We start from the raw sequence: 22,366 nt of genomic DNA on the forward strand, positions 1-22,366 counted from the left end.
CATATGTACACATGTATGGCAGCACAGGCTGTAAACTACCAAGGGAGCTGAGATGGTTAAAATAAAAATCTCAACAAAGAGCTAGATAGGTCAGTCGGTAGAGTGCCAACACATTAGTTCAGAGGTCGTTGGTTCAAATCACGCTCTGTCAACTTTTCTTTGTTTAACCACAAATTATTTCAAATTTACAAAGTCAGTTTCCCTTGTGGTTAAATAGGTGATATTCTGTACTAAAGGCATGATACTTGAACCCTGGACAAAAAGTAGAACAACTTTACTGAATACAATGCCAGACCTACATTTTTAGATTGTACAAGCATCAACAGACTTTTCATGTTATTCAATAACAGTTTTGCTGATTTTTCTGAGGGCCATAAGTTCGGAAATCAGTCTGAAGTTGTACCTGTGAGATTCAGGATTACTCAATCCATACTCCATCTTCTCCTCGTCCGACAGACCGCCATACATCAAGTAAAAGATATGGAAGTTTCTTTCTCTCTCGCCCTGAGCAATGACTCGTGATTTCTCAAGGAGGTACTCGGATATCGAAGCTCCCTGGACGTGACCGTCGCTGGAGAACAATAACTCCAGATACTTGCCGAAACGGCTGGAGTTGTCGTTCATTTCGGTTTGGGCATTGCCAAAACACTCAAGCAAGGGATTGACCTGTGAACATAACAAAGTTAAATATAATATTATCGCTCATTATCTCATTGCGTCTCTTGTATGTATTCTCCCTATACTCAAGGAAGACAAACTTCATGTTTTTTTATCATGCCAATAATTTGTTTAAATCTTAATCTTATTCTATGGCTTGAACGATAATACATTATTTTCACTGCTGCCTTTCTCGTTAGTTTCCCTGAAATGCGCACAATGAAAGTAGTTCCTGTCGCCTGTCCAAAGCTGCATTGGTGTGAATGCTTGGGGAGTTGGCGTTCGATTAGTTCATGTTAGAGGCTTACTCGGATGAGTTCACTATGGTTAACCCGGAAAGCTAATCTAATGCAGCAATTAGTGTGAATGGAGAGGGAAGTTGGCGTTAAAAAACTCATGTATGAGACTCACTCAGGAGTGCGTTTTGGCGACCCCAACCAGAAACATTGGTTATCGGTTGAGCGTTTTCGCATGTTCGGTTGAGCGCAGTGACGATGCTGTTCAGACCAACCGGTAACCGACTTGTTGAGTTGGTTGGGCTTTGGTTGGGGTCGCCAAAACGCACCTCAGACATGAGCACACCATGAGTTGCTAATCGAACGTACCCAACATATTGATCTGTAGCACCTTGTAAAACATTACATGGTGCTATAAAGGAATAGGTCTCATACTTCAAAAATGTAGCCTCACATACCTTGCAGAAAAAAAAAATGAGTGCTTTGATACGCCCCAGTAGGTGTGTGATAACGCCCTAATATTAAGAGCTCAGTATTATTCATAATAAAATAAGAGTACCAACCTGCTGAATTTTATCATTGAGCAGACTCTCTTCACTCTGAGCCGTCATCAAGATGTGCTTGACAAAATATTTGGCGGATTCTGTCTTGCCGGCTCCGCTTTCACCACTGATAATGCAGCATTGTGATTGGCCCTCTCGTAGCATCGCTCGGTAGGCGCGGTCCGCTATGCAGAATATGTGCGGGGTGAGGGAGCTTCGGTCAGCGAGGTCCGAGTACTGGCGGGCGACTTGGTTAGAGTAGATGGGGAGTGATTTGAAGGGGTTGACAGATATGAGGATGTCACCAACATAAGTCTGGAATGAGAAGAAGACAAGAAGTTGAAGACATTTTATTCCAACTTATTCTACTTTCAGCAGCGTGTCATGGTCAAGTGGTCTAGCGCATCAGCCTTGAGCTCTGGTGTTTCTGATGAGAAGAGTTTAAGTTCAATCCCGGTCTTGACAAGACACTTGTCACATAGCTACTATTGCTTCGCCTTCAGATAGTACGTGAAGTCAAAGGTCCCCTGTGTTGTGTAATGCATGTAAATAACCAAGAGAAACGGTTTGAACCTTACACTCAGTAAACCCTTACAAAATGATATATAAACAGGTCTCAGTTAAAAAAACAATTATGTGCCTCAACAGACTGTATACTCCCAAGGGAGCTGAGATGGTTTAAGGAATGGAATAAATGGACCAGGGGAGTTTTATGAGCATCAGTGAGTGATGAATTTGAGTACATTATGAAACCAATATTTGTTAACATTACTATCAAGTAAACACTTACATGTATTATTCATTGTTAATTATATAATTGTTGCTACCCTCTCCCAGGGTTATGGGGGTATGTTCCTGAATGGTATAAAACATCAGCAATTTGATGAGATTTCAACTATTATTTCTTTCATTTAATCATGATATGGCATAGGCATGTTTTGTTGTCCCATAATAATAACTCAATGACCTTCTTCGGGATCATCTTCTTGTACTTACATAGATGACATCTTTGGTATATCTCAGCATCAGCTCTTGGAGAATCATGTTCTGTGATAACTCCGACATTGATGTCAGGTCATCGGTTGAACTGGTACGTGGCAGGTAAACCTACAAAAAAAGAGAGAATCAAAAGTGTTTATAATGGGAGACTTTCCAATGCTAGGTGGCAGCAGACTTACCAGGTAATGTTTACGTAGTTCTGAGCGTGCGCACATGACCGAGAACAATGGATTTTACCTGGTAAGTCTGCTGCCACCAAGTGTCCCAAAAGTCTCCCATTTACAACTCTTCTGAAGAATGTAACATAAACCCTTGCCTTTCAACTCAGTGGACCCATCTTTGATGTGAAAATTCCAGCAGTGCAATATTATCAAAGTTTGTTTCATATTTCTGGATTTCTTGCCACAGTTGAATGTCCAGAGTGAAATGTACCACTTTAGGAGGAACCTGATGTAATAAGACTAATGTAGAAAGAATCGTGTCTGATAAATACCTCTAACAGGCGCTATGTACATGTATAAACTAACCATAAATCAAAGCTCTTTACATGTAAACCCGTCATGAATTGCTGTGCACTTTGTTATGCCCGTAGATAAAGCATGAGATGAAAGTTGTGGGCTAAAATTAAGCCTGAAATAACCCCCAAGGCCCTTGAGCCCATGGTCTCTGTTGCCCCTTTGTGCCCCTTCAAAAGTTCCCTTAGACTTTAAGATTGTCAGATGTAAGTGCCCTTTGCAAACTAAAAGCCTTGCCCTCTAGAAGATGAAATTCCAGGCCTGTAAAACTATTCCAATATGTTTGCCTTTGTTTCTCACTTTTTCCTCCTCGGATGGTAGACAATACTAAACAAAATAGCTGTGTTATTCTGATAGATAAATCAAGCAGGGTAGTGGTAGCACTTGAACACTAACTAATTACCTAAAAACTGCATAAGCTTTCGTAACAACAACTATTTCATCAGATGCAAAGAATAATAATAATAATAATACCAGACTCTTATATAACGCACGTTACTCAAGGCGCTGAGTATATATACTAACTTTCAGAAAGATAGGTTATTGAAGTGATGAATTTTGCGACCCAATTATTTAGCACCTTATAAGATACGGCGCATTTAGCAGCCACAGCCAGGAATACCGGGGCGAATCCCTTCTCTTTTCGATAAGTGCACTAGGTTCTTTTACATTCGTTAAACAACACATGGTACCAACACCTTTACGTCCCATCCGAAGGACGAATGAGTCCAATAATTAAAGGAATTGGATTCATTCACCCGTCTTGGCTTGATCCGCTTCATTGCATAAGATGAAGTAGTTGTTGCTAAGAAAGCTTCATGCATTTTTTTTTCTGTAATTAGTTAGTACTTAAAGCAATCGCACAATATTGGTAAACAGTATTGTCCAAATGCCCACACTTTGTGTATCACAACTTATATATAAAATAATAAACCTAAGAAAATTTAGGCTCGATCGGTCATCGGAGTCAGGAAAAAAGTAACGGGAAAACCCACCCTTGTTTCCGCACGTTTCGCCGTGTCATGACATGTGTTTAAAATCAATCCGTTATTCTCGATGTCGAGAATTGATAATTGTTTTAAAGTTTTCTCAAAAAGTAAAGCATTTCATGGAATAATGTTTCAAGGGAAGTCTTTCACCATAACCTTCTGTAAACCCTGTAAGTTAATTGTAAATCTGTGAACTTTTAATTTTTGTTCTGTTCAGAAAGTGTCCAATGGCTTTAAGTGCCACCACTACATGTACCTTTCTTGTTTCTTCATCCTGATCAGATTGATCTTTGAATACGATTGTTTAATAACTTACCGTGTCTTCCTCTTTGGGGACCTTCAGATCAGGGCTATTTATAGACTCCTCAATATCTCGGCTGGATCTTTTCTCATCGTCTGGAAGTCTCGTCTGAGCTTCAAAGATCTCTTCTGTCTTTGACAAGGAAGAGGACCTTGCTCGGCTGTAAACAAACGAACATACCAAGCATGTTTTGTTGGTGTTTTTTTTAATTTTTTTTAATTTTTTATTTTATGAGAGATCACCTAGCATCGCGGACAACCACTTTAAGCTGAGGCCTACATTTAACTGCTTTGGGCTATCGATCCAAATCAACTGCCACCAGGGGCAAGTTGTCACATACCCTCTTCAAAGTCCATAAAGATGAAGGCATGGGTATCATCCAGGAGCCAGGCTGATAGAGCAGGAGTATGCACTACCTTCCCAAAATTTTTACAAAGCAATAAATGAAGTACATGTAGCCGCCCAGCCTAGTGACATTAGGCGATTTTTCATTCAAAAAAAGAGGAAGATCTTAGGTGTACTAAATGGGTATCGGACTCAACCAACACCTTCTTTCAAAGTGACAAAGTGAGTCCAACTTGCCCGTGGTGGTAGTTGATTTGGGTTGATAGCCTCTGAGGGGATCCCAAAACAATAGGCTTCCGAGGGATCCCATGACTAATCCACAACCAAGTTTGGAGTTAATACGGCAAGTCCTTTTCAAGTTATTTCTTGGACAACTTTTTGTTTTGTTTTAGCCATAATGAGCTTAATATTTATCTGAGGGGGTCCAAAAACAATAGGCTTCTGGGGGATCCCATGACTAATCCACAAACCAAGTTTGGAGTTAATACGGCAAGTGCTTTTCAAGTTATTGCTCGGACAACTTTTGTTTTGTTTTAGCCATAATGAGCTTATTATTTATCTGAGGGGGTCCAAAAACAATAGGCTTCTGGGGGATCCCATGACTAATCCACAAACCAAGTTTGGAGTTAATACGGCAAGTCCTTTTCAAGTTATTGCTCGGACAACTTTTGTTTTGTTTTAGCCATAATGAGCTTAATATTTATCTGAGGGGGTCCAAAAACAATAGGCTTCTGGGGGATCCCATGACTAATCCACAAACCAAGTTTGGAGTTAATACGGCAAGTCCTTTTCAAGTTATTGCTCGGACAACTTTTGTTTTGTTTTAGCCATAATGAGCTTAATATTTATCTGAGGGGGTCCAAAAACAATAGGCTTCTGGGGGATCCCATGACTAATCCACAAACCAAGTTTGGAGTTAATACGGCAAGTCCTTTTCAAGTTATTGCTTGGACAACTTTTTGTTTTGTTTTAGCCATAATGAGCTTAATATTTATCTGAGGGGGTCCAAAAACAATAGGCTTCTGGGGGATCCCACGACCAATCCACGACCAAGTTTGGAGTTGATACGGCAAGTCCTTTTGGAGTTATAGCTCGGACAACTTTTGTTTTGTTTTAGCCATAATGAACTTAATATTTATCTGAGGGGGTCCAAAAACAATAGTCTTCTGAGGGATCCCATGACCAATCCACAAACCAAGTTTGGAGATGATTCGCAAAGTCCTTCTTGAAATATCGCTCGGACAAGGATGATGTGCACACACACATACACACACACAGAAGGACAAGGCAAACACTATATGCCCCTTCGGCTGGCTTTGCCGGCAGGGCATAAAAAAGCCTAACAACATAAGCCTACTTACAGGTTCTTGCTGTTGATTCTGACGACTCCCTTAGACTCTGGGAGTTCCTCGTAAATCTCCTCATCATTGGGACTGACCGGCTTGATGCGGTTTGGTAAGTACTCCTGCATGGCAGTCTTCAGCATCTGCTGAATAAGTTCTGTAGCAGCGATGTCTGAGTTGAGAAGAAAACAAAACCCGGAGTGACAATCTGGGCCCAATTTCATGGCTCTGCTTACCGTACAGAATCGGCGCTTACGGAAGCAGGGAATTCTGTGCCTACGGCAAGCGTATTTCAAGGGTTAGCGGCGAATTTGGGCTTCTGCGCGTGCGTACTCTACGTTACTAGGCATTCTACGCTTACAAGGCTAGCGCAGAAATTCGGCGCTTGCATGTAAGCGGGGAATCGCGATCATAAGCGCAGATTTCGGCGGTAAGCAGAGCCATGAAATTGGGCCCTGAACTTGTTTGCCATCATTCCCCTACTCGGACTTTACGGTCATCTCAACAGTCATTGCTATCAACTACTAGAGTTTTTTCCATTTTTGATCAAAGATCATGGTCTTACACTGCTTCATTTCTTAGGAAAAGTTTAAGTATTTACCACATAAAAAAAAAATTGTCAAACAGTTCTAGTATCATAAATTCTTGTTGCGCCATTTGAGCAGGCTTGTTCTCTGTAATCCTACTTACATTGTTAGTTCTTTGTATGTATACAGTATTTGTGCTGCCTGGAATTAAATAAATAAGTAAGGAAAAAATACATGTCAAACGTCAACAAGTCTAATACCATGTACAAGGCTGCCATTGTTCATCCCTAAGCTATAGACATCAGTGACAATGTAGCCATTGGTGCGGACACAAGTTTCTGACAATCCCTGCCAAACTATATACAAACCTTGTGGCGTCTCTTCATTAATGTTGGCAATCTTAGGGTTAGCGTTTCTTCTGGTCAATAGTTTGACCATCTTAGTATGGCCGAATCTGGCCGCAATGTGCAGTGGAGTCATTAACTCATCGTCCATGATGTCGATCTCCGCATTGCGATCTAAGAGATACTTAGCGACCTCACGGTAGTTGTTGGCCGCTGCTATATGAAGCTAAAAAGAACAAAATAATTTGCCTTTTATTCCCAAAACTATTTACATATCTGCAGAGACACCAACATGTGCATCTTTTTTTCTTTTTCTTTTTTGCAATGCTAAAGTTTACACATACATGTAACAATGCAACATACAAGTACAAATTACAAACCAAACATTTGCATCTTGCAATCAGGAAGATTTTGTCCGACATTTCAATTCAATTAAAACTCCCAAACAATACATAGCGAAAATATTAATTTTAAAAAAGGCAGCAAACTAAATAAACTATAAAAGCATCTTCTAGAAGCCAAGGTTTGTGTTGAGATACAAGAAAGTACGGACAGACAGGTAGAACAAAGACAGAACCGATGAAGATAACAATGATCGTATAATAATCTTTAATCTTGAAATTTTAATTGTTTTACTCTCCTTAAAGCATTGCGGCTGTCTTGGAGAGGGTGGATTGCAAAATTAATTTGTGCTTTGTGCTTAGGCTCTCAATAATAATAATAACAACAATGACAGTAATACAAATAATAATAATAAGTTAAGTAATGAAGATAAATGAAAGCAATTGCTGACTACTGAGCAATAGCCAAATGAGAAAATGAGAACATATGTCAGATACTGGGAGAGGAGAGCTTTTTTTTTTAGCAGGGAGATATTTATAACTACATTCAACATTATAGATTCAAAGCTTCTATAATGAGGGAGATTTTCATTCAACTATAGATCTGCCATTGAGCCAAGGTTTTCTAAATAAAGGTTTCATTTTACCAGTGATGTGTTTCTGTCGTTAGCAGTGTTAACATTCCCTCCAGTCAATAAAAACTCCTTGACATCCGATAACATCCTGTCTGCCTCTCGGTGTTTCACTCCCTTTAACGTACTGTAATCCATCCCTACAAGTCAAACAATGATTTCTTTAATAAAAAAAACAGACTTTGTCTTACAATAATAATCGTCTCATGACCACGCCTAGAGCACGCTAGATGAAAAATTAAGACCATAACTCACTCTGGGGAAGTGAAGTTAATAACGAGAAGTCCCCTCGATTTTTTTGCGAAAGTACACCTGGCTGATTACCTTCCGTCCAGGTAGTAGTTAGTAAGCAGTTCTTTTCAGAACTGCGAAGTCCCCTTATCTCTGAAAAAATCTACTTCGTAGCAGTAGAGAAATCTCCCGAATTCCAAAAAATCTACTCTGCGGCAGTAGAACATAAAGCAAGACAAGTTCTCATACCCAGCAAGTAGATACATACATGGTGTTACCGCAACCCAAATATACAATAATGATAGAGTCAAATGACTAAACCCATTCAAAGTTTCTTGCTTCAGTACCTCATCGACCTGGTTAACTACTTTTTACAAGCTCGCAAGAAGTTTGACTAGTCCTTTAAAGGTTTAAAATTATGGTTTAAAATCCAAGATTAAAAAATCTTGGATTTTAAACCATAATTTCAAGTATGACACAGCCCTACGGGTTGGTTAGGGGTTCCCAAAGACAGACAAACTTTTACTTACCGACTTGCTCCATGTACTGCTCCATTACTAATCTGGCCTCACTTCCTTCCGTCGCGTGATCTAGGGGTACGTTACCGTCGATGTCTAAAAGCGTCACATCAGCATGGTTCTGTCACGAGGAATACAATCAAAATCCTAGATTTATAACTTGATTCGAGAGAGGGGGAAGAAAGGGGGATGATCAAGGAAATGACTTACAGGTATAATAGAGTGCTTTCGACAAGTCTAGCTTAGGACAAGTCTATGTTTTATAGGATGACACAGAAAGAGGTTTAGGCAGTGATCTACTTCGGATTTCTTTTAAAGACTTTTGGGTCACTAGGTGGCAGCAGATTTACCAGGTAAATCCAGTGTTCTTGGAAATGTTATCATGCTCAAAACAAAGAAAACAATGAAAAGTTACCTAATAAGTCTGCGGCCACCTACAGATCAAAAAGGCACACAAAGCTTGTGGGACCTCCCCGACCTTACAGGTAGATAGCTACAGCGAGCTTTGGGCAAGTCTTATAGAATATACAGGAAGAGGTTTGGGCAGTGATCTACTCTTGATTGATTTGAGTTGCTTGGGCACACAAAACTGGCAGGGACTTCCCCAAAACTTACAGGTAGCTACAGCGAGCTTTGGACAAGTCTATGTTTTATTGAATGAAACAAAAAGGCGTTTGGGCAGTGATCTACAGTATATTGGATCCCTAAACAATAATGAGCTTTGGACAAGTCTCTGTTTTATAGGATGAAACAAAAAGACATGATACTATTAATTTCTTTAAGTTGCCAGTGGCTGGGCACATAAAGCTGTCGGGGACTTCCCCAAAACTTACAGGTAGCTATAGAGAGCTTTGGACAAGTCTATGTTTTATAGGATGAAATAGGAAAACATTTTTGCAAGTCTATGTTTTATAGGAAGGATGCAACAGGAAGGCACTTGGGCAGTGATCTAATTTTGATTTCTTTGAATTTCTGGACACAAAAAGCTAGAAAGGGATTCCCCGAACTTACAGGTAGCTATAGCAAGATTTGGAAAAGTCTATGTTTTAAAGGATGAAACAGGAATACATTTTGACAAGTCTAAGTTTTATAAATGCAACAGGAAGGTACTTGGGCAGTGATCTAATTTTGATTTCTTTGAATTTCTGGACACAAAAAGCTGGTAGGGACTTCCCCAAAACTTACAGGCAGCTACATGTACCTGTACAAAAAGCTTTAGACAAGTGTATTTTTTCTAAGAATAAACAGGAAGACGTTGGGCAGTGATCTACCTTTGATTTCTTGGAGTTGCTTGGGCACAAAAAGCTGGCAGTGACTATACCAAAACTTTAAGGTAGCTGTAGCGAGCTTTGGTCAAGTCTCATTAGGCGTGGACTGAGGTGCATGCTGGTCTAGCTAGTGATCAAGTTTGATCGCTAGCTAGACCAGCATGCACCTAATTCTACAGTTAGCGCTTGCGCAATAAGTATTTGCAAGAAGGTCTAAATCAACGGTAGATCACTGCCCGATTTCGTCTGTAATTGTCAGTCCCGCCTTCAAACGCCCCTTTTTTTTTCTCTCTTTTTTTTTAACAGTGGGATGAGTGGTTTTTAACTGTGGGTGGGTTTCAGGGACATTCTTTGTGGCCGGACGGTTTTGTAGAGGTGCTGGTCACCTGTTCCTCCTCGCCACTCACTGGCTTGGTATTTTCTAGCTATTTTGATTCTTTGTTTCTTTATGTATCGATTTGTATATTTATATTTTTATGCCAGTGTGAAGTCTAATAAAACTAAAACTATAGACCTTCTCGCAAATACTCGGTACCCGCTAGTTAGGCTTGGAATGAGGTGCCTGCTGGTCGAGCTGCTGGACCAGCAAGCACCTCGTTCAATAGTGCATGTGCAATAGGTATATTACTGAAAGGTCTATGGTGCCTTACTCACTTTCCAGAATGTAATACCTTCCTACAAATGGATCAGAATGCGGAGTACCAGACTTACATTTAGGAGTAACTGTGTGATTTCTGAATAGTCACATGCACAGCTTGCATGAAGTGGTGACCACCAGTCATCATCCTGTGCGTTGACATTGGCCCCACGGGATACGAGTATCTCTGCTGCTGCTAGGTTGTCATCTAGACAACACTGGTAACCAAATAAGGATGAACAGAAAAGACAAATTAATACTTTGTAAATTGTTGATTATTAAACCTAACAGGTTTTATTGAAAAAAGCATCTCAAATTAATCAAAAACAATATTTTTGCACATTTTTAATCTATGCAATAGATTCCTACAAACTAAATTAATTTTTTTAATTGTTTGTTTTGCTGAAATTGTTCCTTTTCTTACAACGATCTGGGGTCGAATTCACAAAGAGTAAGGACTAGTTCTTGCTAAGGACTAGTCCTAGGAGATATAGGAGATAAGACTAGTTCTATTCCTTCCTATCATTTAAAATCATTCTTTTTATTCTTTGTTGAATTTTCTTCTAGTTGAATTGGGGGTTTTTTCTGGTTTGTTCTTTTTGTTCAATCCTTCTTGTTCAGCTTTTTTGTTGAGTTGTTCGTTCTTTTGAAAGTGTTATTTTTGTTGAGTTTTTCTTTTTATTTAATTGTTCTTATTGCCCAGTTGCTGTTTTCTTAAGTGATCTTTTAACCTCATGCATTGTAGTAGAGCGCTTAACATTCTAGAGGTATTCATATCTGTTCCCGTGGCAATATCTGTCTAACTTACCTGATGCAGTACGGTGACACCACTCTCAGACGATGTGTTTGGGTCCGCTCCCTGGCTTAACAATGCTAAGACTGTTGACAAATAAAACAATGTAACAATCTTAAACTTACATGGTAATCAGTAAATCACAATGTCCCTTAAAAGGTTTGCTTTTGATGGGATGACAAGGGCAGAATGGGGGTACATGTATGTTTTGCAGGTTATCATGGGATGTTTTATACCATCAACCTCTCCCCATTACTCGTCACCAAGAAAGGTTTAATGCTAATAATTATTTTGAGTAATTACCAATAGTGTCCACTGCCTTTAAAGGCAAAGCAGGCCCCTATATACCTTTGGTTTTTGATTGATTCAACCATTATTAAAACTAACTTATGAAAACACATTGGTCACGTTTTGAGATCACCAAAAACCTGGACGAGTATGTCCATGCAGGAAGAATAATCCCTTATAGAAATGCTCAATCTGAGAAACGTATTCGATAATAACATTTCTCAGATTAAAATTTTGGGGCATAAAAACTAATGAATTTTTTACGTATTCACATAACTTGAAGTGAAATGTTTCTCAAAATGCTTTATACTATCCAAAACTTCTGATGTAGGCTTCAAAAACCAAGTTTTTATTGCCATTAATTCCAAGAGTGATGACCAACCATGTATGTGTCAAATCAACTATTCCAGAGTATATTTCTACTGACACACTGTCATTATTTCAATAAAACATTTATTCCATATCCTTGTTGAAAAAAAAGAACAATTGTGAGAATTTAACAGTAGAAATGTAACAAATCTAAAGTGCATTAAATTATACAGAAACAATATCATCTTAAAGCAAATAAAAAATTAATAACTAGGAATTAACTACATATGTACAAGAGAGGAGCGGAGCAAAGGCTGTTATCATCATTGTTATTATTTATTTGACCAAAACAACGCAAAAAGTACACAAATATATTTAACAGCACAAAATAATAAATATGTACAAACAACATTGAAAGCAAACACAAGAAATACACCAATCAACATCATAAAAGGGCCAATACAACATTAATACAACAACTAACCGAGGACAAACTTAAGCGCAAAAACCAAAACAAAAGTAACGGCTGTGTGGGTCAGAAGCTGCAAAAGTAGAATGGACCACTATTAACCGCAGGTATGCAGCCCCGCACAAACAAAAGAAAGTGACAGGACATGACAGACTATAAAAAGCACAAAACTACAAAAGACTAATACACTACACTACATTGTACATTCTCATGTCCTGTCAATACTCATGAGTTATGTATGGTAACAGAAATATGGCCTACTGTACTACCATTAAGACTTAGCGAGCCAAACATCGCAAACTGATAACGTCATCTGTGTAAATAACTGTATGAAACCAATAGGCACATGGCAAAATTTCATAAAGCTGTTAAGCACACACACACACATGCTAAGCACAATAATGACGGGGCACCAGTCATTACAACACGATTAACATGGCAGTTTTGGTTGGGAACCTGTTTCTGCTTAGCAATGTTTTTCAGTGCCAAGCATGTTTTTGGACTGACAAACTTTATCAAGTATTGTTTGAAGACGAGCAGAGTATACTGTTCGAAACCATACTAACCCTTTCAGAGCCAACACTCTCACAAAAGAGATACACATTGAGTGTACCCATCCTGGGAGTGTACTATTTATTTATAGTTTCTACCTATTCACAGGTAAGATATTGTAGATATCAAACGTCCCATATTACCCCCCCCCCCCAAGGCTGAATATCTTACTATTTATTTATAGTTTCTTCCAACTTTATCAAATTGGACTCTGGCATGCTTGTCTTGTGATTTTCCCCCGGACGCACAAAGGTCGCAAGATCTAGTGGGATACACGTGTACAACATGCTAAGGCCAAGCAAACATTGATCACGTCATGGGATTCCCGATAGCACTTAATCCGAATGACGAACAGGAAACATCACATGACTTGGGTGATTCATTGGCAAACCACCTGCCTCGACAAACAAGCTCAATGTTTAAAAATAATTTTGTCCAAAGATTTTAAAGATTGGAAAATGGTGTTAATCAGCATGCCGAACTGCCAATCAGAGATCCCTATTGGCTGCCAATCAGAAGTACGTATTGGTACGTATTGGCCAATCAAAATAGTTAAGCGTGAGAAGAAAACTGTGAAAATGAATTTCCACTAGATTGATAGCTTCCCTAGGTGTCATAACTAGGATAACATTTAAGGGGGGGGGGCACAAGGGGCGTGCACCTTTACGAGGGGCGTGCACCTTTACACGGGGCACTTCTGTGCAAGTTTCTGTTTACCTTTTTATTCTCAGCACAATCTTTATAAATAAGTATTTTTCAGTTATTTAGTTACATAATCTGGCATTAGTGTAAAAAACAAATACATTGTCAGTGTGTAAACAGTGAACAGTAAAAAAAAAAAAAATATCACATTTAAACTCAGGAAATGTTTAGTCCTAAAAGTCCACGTTCCAAATTGGGGGAGGGGTGGGGGGGGCACCAGGAGGGCACTGACATCAATTAGGGGTAGGGGGCCCTAAGGCCACAGATTCCCTGACCCCTGATGATTTCAATTAATGTTGGTTTCGTCAGACACCATTCTATTTTTAATTCCATGTTTCATTTCCTTTACTCTTCAGAGACCGTCTTGTCCTTCTTGCGTGTCATGGCCGTGCGGTCTAGCAACCCAGACACAAGTTCTGAAATTGCCAGAGTGTGTGGGTTCAGTTCCCGGTCATGGCACGTGTGTCCTTGAACAACACAATCAACCTTTAGTTCTCCAGCCGTCGATTTCACCAAACTCTTCCTAACTTAGGATTATTCTTAGGACTTAGGATGAGTTAAGTTCCGTATCCAAAGGCGTAGGACACATTGAACCCGTCCTAAGTTAGGACGAGTTACTCGTCCTAACGCGAGATAGGATTAATCCTAGCGTTTTGTGAAATCGGCTGCAGGTCCCACGTGATATATAATTATTATTATGTGCAATACATGTAAATGGCCCAGTGCACTTATCTAGAGAAGAAGTTTGCTCAAGTGCTTGTGGCATGGTTGGCTGAAAAATGCACAGCAGCACCTTGAAACCCTTACAAGGGTCTTACATTTTACACTTATAAATCAAACATAGCTTTGCATATCAGCTGAGGCAATAATGAGCTCTTTGAGACATTCGTAGGGTGTGATATAGGCCGTGGGATGATCATCAAAAAGGGCTCTATGTTTTTTGTTTTGTAGTTTAACCCTGAAACTACCTGTTTTGGGGCATAGGCCTAATTGGAGACTTTCCAACGCTAGGTGGCAGCAGACATACCGGGTAAATTTCCATTGTTTACGTAGTTCTGAACATGCGCATAATTCTGAGAACAATGGATTTACCCGGTAAGTCTGCTGCCCTCTATCGTCCCAGAAAGTCTCCCATTGATAGTCCCAAATGACTTGTTATTTTTATATAATGTCAGATTGTGTATCATTAGCCTATAAATACCAATAATCTCTGTTTTATCATCATCAATTAAGTATGCTTTTTCTTTTAAACAAAAATTTCCTGAAAATAAAATGAAACACACATCATATAGGCTAGATAATGTGTTCGGAAGAGAAATGTTGGAAAAGGGTTAATTCAGGTCAGGACTTTGTTTTTTGTGTTAGAATTGACGTAGGTCAAGTCTTGCAGCCGATTGCCACTGCTGCTGGGATTTGGAAAAAGACGTCTGCTGCCTGTATGGTCTCAAAAGGATGAAAATTGCTACCAACAATGTTCTTCTTCAAACTCACCTTCTCTCACATCGAACCTTGTGATTGCATCTCTGAGCTGATACGCAAGGCCAAAGTTCACCCTCGTACCCTTCTTATTGGGGGAGCGGGGCTGGTCTTCGTTCTCTTTATTCTGGTTTTCTCGCTCTCTGGCGTAGTACTTCCTTAGTTGCTCTTGTCGGACCTTCTTGGCAAGCTTCAGACGTTGTGTCCGAGGCATAGCATCAAAGGTGGACTGGTCTATCTCCATTGTCTTAGACGATGTATTGGCTAGCACTGGAGAATGAGGAGAAGAAAATCAAAACTTCATTACTATTTAATAGATGGAAATTTGCATCGGGATAAAGAATACCTTAATTTCCGTTTTACCCATATACATTGTACATCAATTAGTGTAAGCACTGTATACTCAGTATTTTCCCGAGCTCTGTGAAAAATATCCAGGCATATTATTCGGGTGGGATTCAAGCCCACAACCTTTGCAATTCTAGAGTAGTGTCTTGTGATTTTTGTTCACACAGCTTGGGAAAGTATACAGTGCTAACACACATCGGTGTATATGGGTAAAACCAAAATTAATATTCATTATTATTATTTCTTTGTATATTTGCGGTAACACCATGTTTTTGTATATCTACCCAATGGGTATGTTATGTTCATTTGAGAATATTTCTTGCTAACTGCAAGGACTGCCGTGGATTAGTTTTATTCTGACTGTGGGAGACTTCTCATCAGTTCTAAAAAAAGAACTGTCCTGCTTATTAACTACTATATTGACGGAAGGTAGGAAATCCGCCTCGACTACTACTTTCACTTAGTGGATCGAGGGATTTTAACCGCTTGGCTTCTGACTGGCAACCCTAGATATTGACAAAATAGGGAGACAACCAACATATAATGGCTAAATAGCTCAGTTGGTCGAGCACCTATAATTAGCAGGTTCTTGGTTCAAATCCAGTTCTAGTCAAGTTTTTCTTTGTTTAACCCAAATCATTTGAATTTTAACCATAGAGTTTCTTAATTATTTGATATAAAAATAATAATACAAATTGTTTACACAAAGATTGTTTAAATCAATATCTAATTGGATGTTTAAAAAGGTGTGTTCTGTAAAAATGCTCTAAAGGTTCAGTTATTAAGGCAGCGATACAAATTGCAATTGAGGTGTTACTCCATAACATTTGCAAGGGGTGCATAGACATTTAGTTCACAGCTGATTATCTTTCCTCAGAAAACTCTGTTCCAAGCCACTGAATTTGAACAAAATGGCCACCCACTGGGCACGGTTTATTGACTTCATGCAGAAAATCCACAAAAAATACCCTTTGAGGTCTTTGCTGCAACAGCAAATTTGTGGGTGTTGTGTCTAGATACATGTTATGGCAGCTTCTGTTCTATAGAACTGATACATGTAAAAGGCATGGGGGTAGTTCCATGATGCAAACAAATAATTGGACAAACTGTAATGCGACTGACTGTAATGCGACTGACCAATGTTTTGCCAAGCTCAAGTTGCTGACCATTAATAAGTATTGGATAGGGCCTTTGCAATTTTTTTTTGCTAGAGGAAGCTTTTGATATGTGACTTTTTTTTTTTTACTGTGTCCTTTTTGTGTAATGCGACTGACCGCTTTTTACAACGTTATAACATCCAAACAACAAAGCCCACAACATTTCTAATTTCATCAATACAAAGCCATGGGGCGTCAAGAACAAATCAGTCTATAAACTTGGGAAAGAATATCTCACATACGTAGAACTACTAGCACCAAGATAAAAAAATTACACAGAAAAGTGTTTTGCGACTGACCATGGAATTGCCGTTGAGCTTTTTCCACAACATCTGATAAAACCATTTTAAAAGCATGAAGGTCTGCATAATTCATTTCCTTACTAATTTTTATTTTTTGGCAGACTGATTTCCTTTTCTTTGAAGGACTGGTATTTTGGGATAACCTGTTGAATGTTTAAAACCATAGTGTACCGTTGGTTTGTAGAACTGGTTGATCGTTTAAATCATCAACAAATGTAGAACCTAGTACACAATTAAACTAACATGTGCAAATATTATTTCAAAGGGTAGCATTGTTATATAGCTGAAAATCTGATTTTAAAGAAACTACATGTAACTGTAGCATGTTTCATATTTTAAGCAATGTATAGCCATTAACAGACATAGAAAAAAAATCGTTGTGGTAACTTCATTATAGCAGAAAAATTTGCTTTAAGTGTACGTGAATTTCACAGGTTAGCAAGGGGAAAAAAATATTTGATTTCATAGACAAATGTAGTATTAGCTCCAGTTGTTTTACTGTTTTTCGATTTGAGCAATAATTCCACAGTCTTTAGTTGGTATGACACAAGCAATATCAATATTTGATTTTTTTTTTACAAATTTCTGATCGATTTCTGACCACTTTTAGCTGAGGACTACTCATGACTAGTGAGAAATCAACTGTCACTAAATCAACGTACTGGGGCTGAAACAGGGTTAACCTCTTCACAGTCCATAATATAAGGACGTTTGTGATTGATTCATGCAAATGATGACTTCAGTTCTACATGTGTTTGTTTTACTGGATCCTGTTTCAGTATTGCGGTCATTGCAACAAGTTTACACCCCATAACAACACTGATTTACAATCATTATGTCAATATTGAACCATTTTTATCAGCCTTTTTTATGACAGTTCCATTCTACATTGATAACATTGTAAATACCCTTGTAATGTCACCATCACTGTCTGATACCCTTCTTCCCTCATGATAATGACAGTTCAAACTATACTTCAATAAAAAGAACCACACTAATTTCCATATCCGCCCTCCGTCTGATGTTACAACTTGACACATTTATTACAAAATGAAACCACCCAGCATACCATTGCAAAAATAAAACTTCTGCATACCCACCAACTTCTTCATCAACAACACACAAAACCCCTTTTTACTCTTTCAGTGCCTATTCTTTTTTGCATTTTGAACCATAAATACCCAGTTTTATTTAGTTAGTTTTCTTTTTTGAACTTGCTAGTTTGTATCGCCTTGGTACATCCCAAAGTCAATAGTATTTCTTGAGTAAAAATGTCCTCTCCGTACTTGTCAGATTGATGACAATGTTGGAGTAAATAAAATAGCTTGTTCATGTACGTGTCAGACCTTGGCACTAAAAGGGTTTAAAGTTACAAAGAAAGCCTTCTCTGATCAAATATGTATGTGTTTTGAAGCCAAATAAATAATAATAATAATCATAAATAAAATACAAACCTCCTTTTTGTTTCTTTTTTTTTAAATGGCACTTTTTGTAGGACACAAAACACAATGTCCACAGATTTACATTCAACTCGCACAGTTCTACTAATTTTTGTGTTACAAAAAGTACCCAAATTCTTTAATTCACTTGTGCTTGAACAGTACAAACATATTAAAGAATCTTCCCTTTTAAAGACACTGGACACCTTTGGTATATGTGTGTCAAGGGTGTTTTTTCTTCCATTATTATCTTTCAACTTCGATGAACAATTGAGTTCAAATTTTCACAGGTTTGTTATATGTTGAGATACACAGAGTGAGAAGACTGGTCTTTGACAACTACCAATAGTGTCCAGTGCCTTTACGAAGAAGAGATTGTGCAAGTGTTAAGCAAGACAAGGTTTCTAGGCTCCTCAAGGCGGAAGGAACCATTGCTGACATTACCTCCTGTTTCGTGAACGCTCAGGAAGTTTATTTATAGCCCTATACTACTATACCTGACAAACTTGGTTGTTCCGGCTTAAATGTCAGCTTAATAATTACAAGGCTTGGAACTTAATCATACTGGGTGAAGTAGATAACCCTATAGTAGGCATATATCCATGGTCATCAGTTTTGGCAGATTAACATATTTATCACCAATTATTTTTTAGTTCCTTGAAGAAATGTTTGAATACAAAGTGTAGTAAACATCACAGTGTCCCAGCACAGGATGCTTCACCCCTTGAGAGAACATAATATTATATTACCCCACCACTTTTAGAGAACTTCATTGGCTACCGATCGGAGAATGAATCCATTATAAAGATGCTCTTCTTGTTCTTTAGGGGGTCTTGGTACTTCTTGTAGGATTCAAAACACAATGTCCACAGATTTACACTAAACTCACACAGTTTGAAGATAATGATGGTAGAAAGCCTCCCTTAAAGGCACTGTACATGTTTGGTAATTGCCAAAGACCAGTGTTCTCACTTGGTGTCCACAGGCCTGTGAAAATTTGGGCTCAATCGGTCATCGAAGTTGCGAGAAAATGATGAAAGAAAACACACCCTTGTTGGACGAATTTTTGTGCTTTCAGATAGCAAATTGTAAAAGACGTCTAGCTAGAAGTCTTTTATTTTTTAAGTGAGAAATTACCTCTTTCTCACAAACTACCGATAGGAGAATAAAGTTGCTCTTCTTGTTCTTTAGGGTATGGGTACTTCTTGTAGGATTCAAAACACAATGTCCACAGAGTCATTTCCCACAATGTTTTATACTATCAACAGCTCTCCAATACTCGTTACCAAGTAAGTTTTTAAGTTAATATTTGTTTTGAGTAATTACTAAAAGTGTACCTTCCCTTTAAAATATTACTTGCTAAAAGGTGCTGTAAATTTTAAGAAATTAGTAAAACAATTCAAAAAAATAATTTTAGCTTGTAAAACGTATTTTTAAAGGAAAGGAAATTTTGTGACATTATTTAATACTTTCTCAAAAACTACAGCACCTATGCAAATAATTTATTAAGGGAAGCTTTCAACCATCATTATCTTCAACGTGTTACAATGTGAATCTGTGGAAATTGTGTTTTGTGCTATACAAAAAGTACCATAAAGACTGTGAAAAAAACTAACATACAGCGCATGGATAACAGTTTAGACTGAAAGCAACGACTCATTGTTTAAGTTTTTCACACACACACACATACCAGGTTGATGACAACCAACCAACAAGAACAATGACAATGGCCCCCAAGTTGTAATCTTTCCTTGGATCCAGCGAAAAAACCTTGTGGGTGTTTGAAACCCTTTCTCAATGGAATGAACTAATCTGCATTTCATGCTTTCATGGTAATTCTGCACCAAATAAAGTGTACACCAGCCTAAGTTCATGATTTCGGGAAAACATAGAAGGCCATCTGATCCAAGAGTCCTTGAGTTGATTTAAACACATTCTCACAATCTCTCTGAGAATGGCAAATCAATCTAAGTCTTTATTATTGGTACAAGATTGATATAAGCAGGATTTGAAACTTTGCAAATAGGATAAAGGTTAGCGGTAACACCATGTAATGATAATCTCTAAATGAGGTTCTGAAAAGAACTGTTGGTTTCAACTCGACGTTTCGATCAGTATGCTCTGAACGCCTTCGGGAGATAGCTATGCTGCATGCTGCTTAAAGGAACACAGTGCCTTGGATCAGTCGAGTTGGTCTATGAAAAGCGTTTGTAACCGTTTGTTTTAAAAGACATATGATTGAGAGATGTTTTAAAAGTAGAATATAATGATCCACACAAGTATCACTCAAAATTGCGTGGTTTTCCTTTTACCTCGTCGACAAACACGGTCGGCCATTTATGGGAGTCAAGATTTTGACTCCCATAAATGGCCGACCGTGTTAGTTCGCAAAGTAAAAGGAAAACCATGCAATTTCGGGGCAAATGTGTGTGGATCATTGTAGTCTACTTTTAAAACACCTTTCTAACCAATATGCATTTTATAACAAACGGTTACAAAAACGCTTTTTCAAAGACCAACTCGGCCGATCCAAGGTAAAGTGTTCCTTTAAGTACTGATGATGCAGATTAGCTTGATTGATAGGCTATTAAAGATTGATTAGCTTCTGGATAAATTTTATTTTATTTTTTACAAATAAACAAAGACAAATTTACTAGAGCTGGATTTGAACCAAGGACTTCCGGATTCCCGTGCAGACTCTCTACAACCAGATGAACATTGTTTATAATTTTACATGCGCTTATATTTTAACCATTGTTAAGTGACCTTTTCAGCTACCACTGCTAGTAATTTTAGTTTACAAATGCCCCCCAAAAATTTAAAATTTATACTCAACATGTTGGTTGCTGTGTTTCTTTAACCCAGAAGATCATAAGAAACGATTTTTCATTTCCGAAAACCAATGTGATGTAATAATTATACTATGAATAATTTTTGTTTTACCCACATTGATGTACAATGTATGTATTTTAAAAGCACCGTTAGTCAGATACTTTCCCTAGTTCTGTGAAGAAAAAAACTTTTAAAACTAAACATGTTCAATAAGATTTTACATAAAATGAACTTACAGATCTCTCTTGTCATACTCTCAAACAACATTTGTCGCATTCTGGCCATTTCAAATCCAATCCAATGTTGATCTTCATAGAAGTCCCAAACACACAGTTTTCAACAGTTGCACTTTACAGAAGTTGTTTATTGACAAACAGGGTACTGCCGTAATCCATAGACAAGGTGTCAAAAACCCACTGTGTTCAATAACTCCATACACAACACATCAACACTCATTGTGACACCAAACTTTGTAACCCTAACTTGAATTGTGCCAAGTTTTCCGTAGACAACAACATTGAAACTTCAATACTTGAAAACACAATTTCCAATCTCAGTTCTAAAAATCAGAGAAACACTCCCCAAAAGACTTCCAGTAACTTTTTATTTCCTCAACACCGTTTCTCTAGTATTCCCATCCAGTCTGGTTGAAGTCTGATATAACAGTGTTTGTGAACGTGATATGACGCACTGCTTATAAAAACTCAACCCCGACCACTTTAACAAAGCCTAGTTCAATCTAGCCTAGTTCAATCAACTCTCCACTCTACAATTAAAGGGGCAATGATGAACAACTTCAACCAACCCTGGGCCTTTTTTGTGTAAAGCTAATTGTAAAGAGTTTAAAAGAGAGTCTTTTGGAAGCAAGTACATGAATCAAATAAAGTCCAGTGTACCCCCTGATAAATCTTAATCACAACAAATTGGTTCAGCAAAATCTTCATTCTTCATTTGTAAAAAAAAAAAAAAAATTATGTGAGAAAGACATGAAATGAATCCAGGCCTGAAATAGGCGATTGCCTAATGCCCCCTGGTCATTGCCTTGGTGCCCTTGAATACAGTAGAAATTTACAATGTCCTCATCAGGGTGCCCTTTACCAAGGAGAAAACTTGGAGCCCTTGCCCTTTCAAAAACGAAGCATACAGGCCTGTGAATCCCTTGAACTAATTCAGCCAAAACTTTGTTGCCAGGGAAAGTAATAATAACCTAAGATTGCCCATTGGCATGACTCAGACAGAACAAAATAGTATTGGCTCCTTAACACTTGAATAAA

The 22,366-nt window shown here is 38.2% G+C and overlaps 1 protein-coding gene across 2 annotated transcripts in view; it reads right to left on the reverse strand.

Moving 5' to 3' along the window:
- The window catches only part of LOC117298310 (unconventional myosin-XVI-like), a 58,726-nt gene that overhangs the window by 31,416 nt on the left and 4,944 nt on the right, over positions 1-22,366 (reverse strand). The window contains exons 1-12 of one of the 2 annotated variants that reach the window (XM_033781485.1): positions 21,329-21,800; positions 15,030-15,284; positions 11,234-11,304; positions 10,500-10,643; positions 8,533-8,641; positions 7,787-7,911; positions 6,823-7,024; positions 5,946-6,099; positions 4,255-4,399; positions 2,432-2,542; positions 1,457-1,750; positions 404-666 (exon numbers count right to left, since the gene is read on the reverse strand). In XM_033781485.1, the coding sequence (XP_033637376.1) occupies positions 404-666; positions 1,457-1,750; positions 2,432-2,542; positions 4,255-4,399; positions 5,946-6,099; positions 6,823-7,024; positions 7,787-7,911; positions 8,533-8,641; positions 10,500-10,643; positions 11,234-11,304; positions 15,030-15,284; positions 21,329-21,377 (1,922 nt within the window). In that variant the 5' untranslated portion in view covers positions 21,378-21,800. Of the gene's footprint in view, positions 1-403; positions 667-1,456; positions 1,751-2,431; positions 2,543-4,254; positions 4,400-5,945; positions 6,100-6,822; positions 7,025-7,786; positions 7,912-8,532; positions 8,642-10,499; positions 10,644-11,233; positions 11,305-15,029; positions 15,285-21,328; positions 21,801-22,366 lie in introns of those variants that run through there. The other variant, XM_033781486.1, reaches the window with a different exon arrangement.

Source organism: Asterias rubens, chromosome 13 (genome assembly GCF_902459465.1).
Source record: "Asterias rubens chromosome 13, eAstRub1.3, whole genome shotgun sequence".
Classification (NCBI taxonomy): domain Eukaryota; kingdom Metazoa; phylum Echinodermata; class Asteroidea; order Forcipulatida; family Asteriidae; genus Asterias; species Asterias rubens.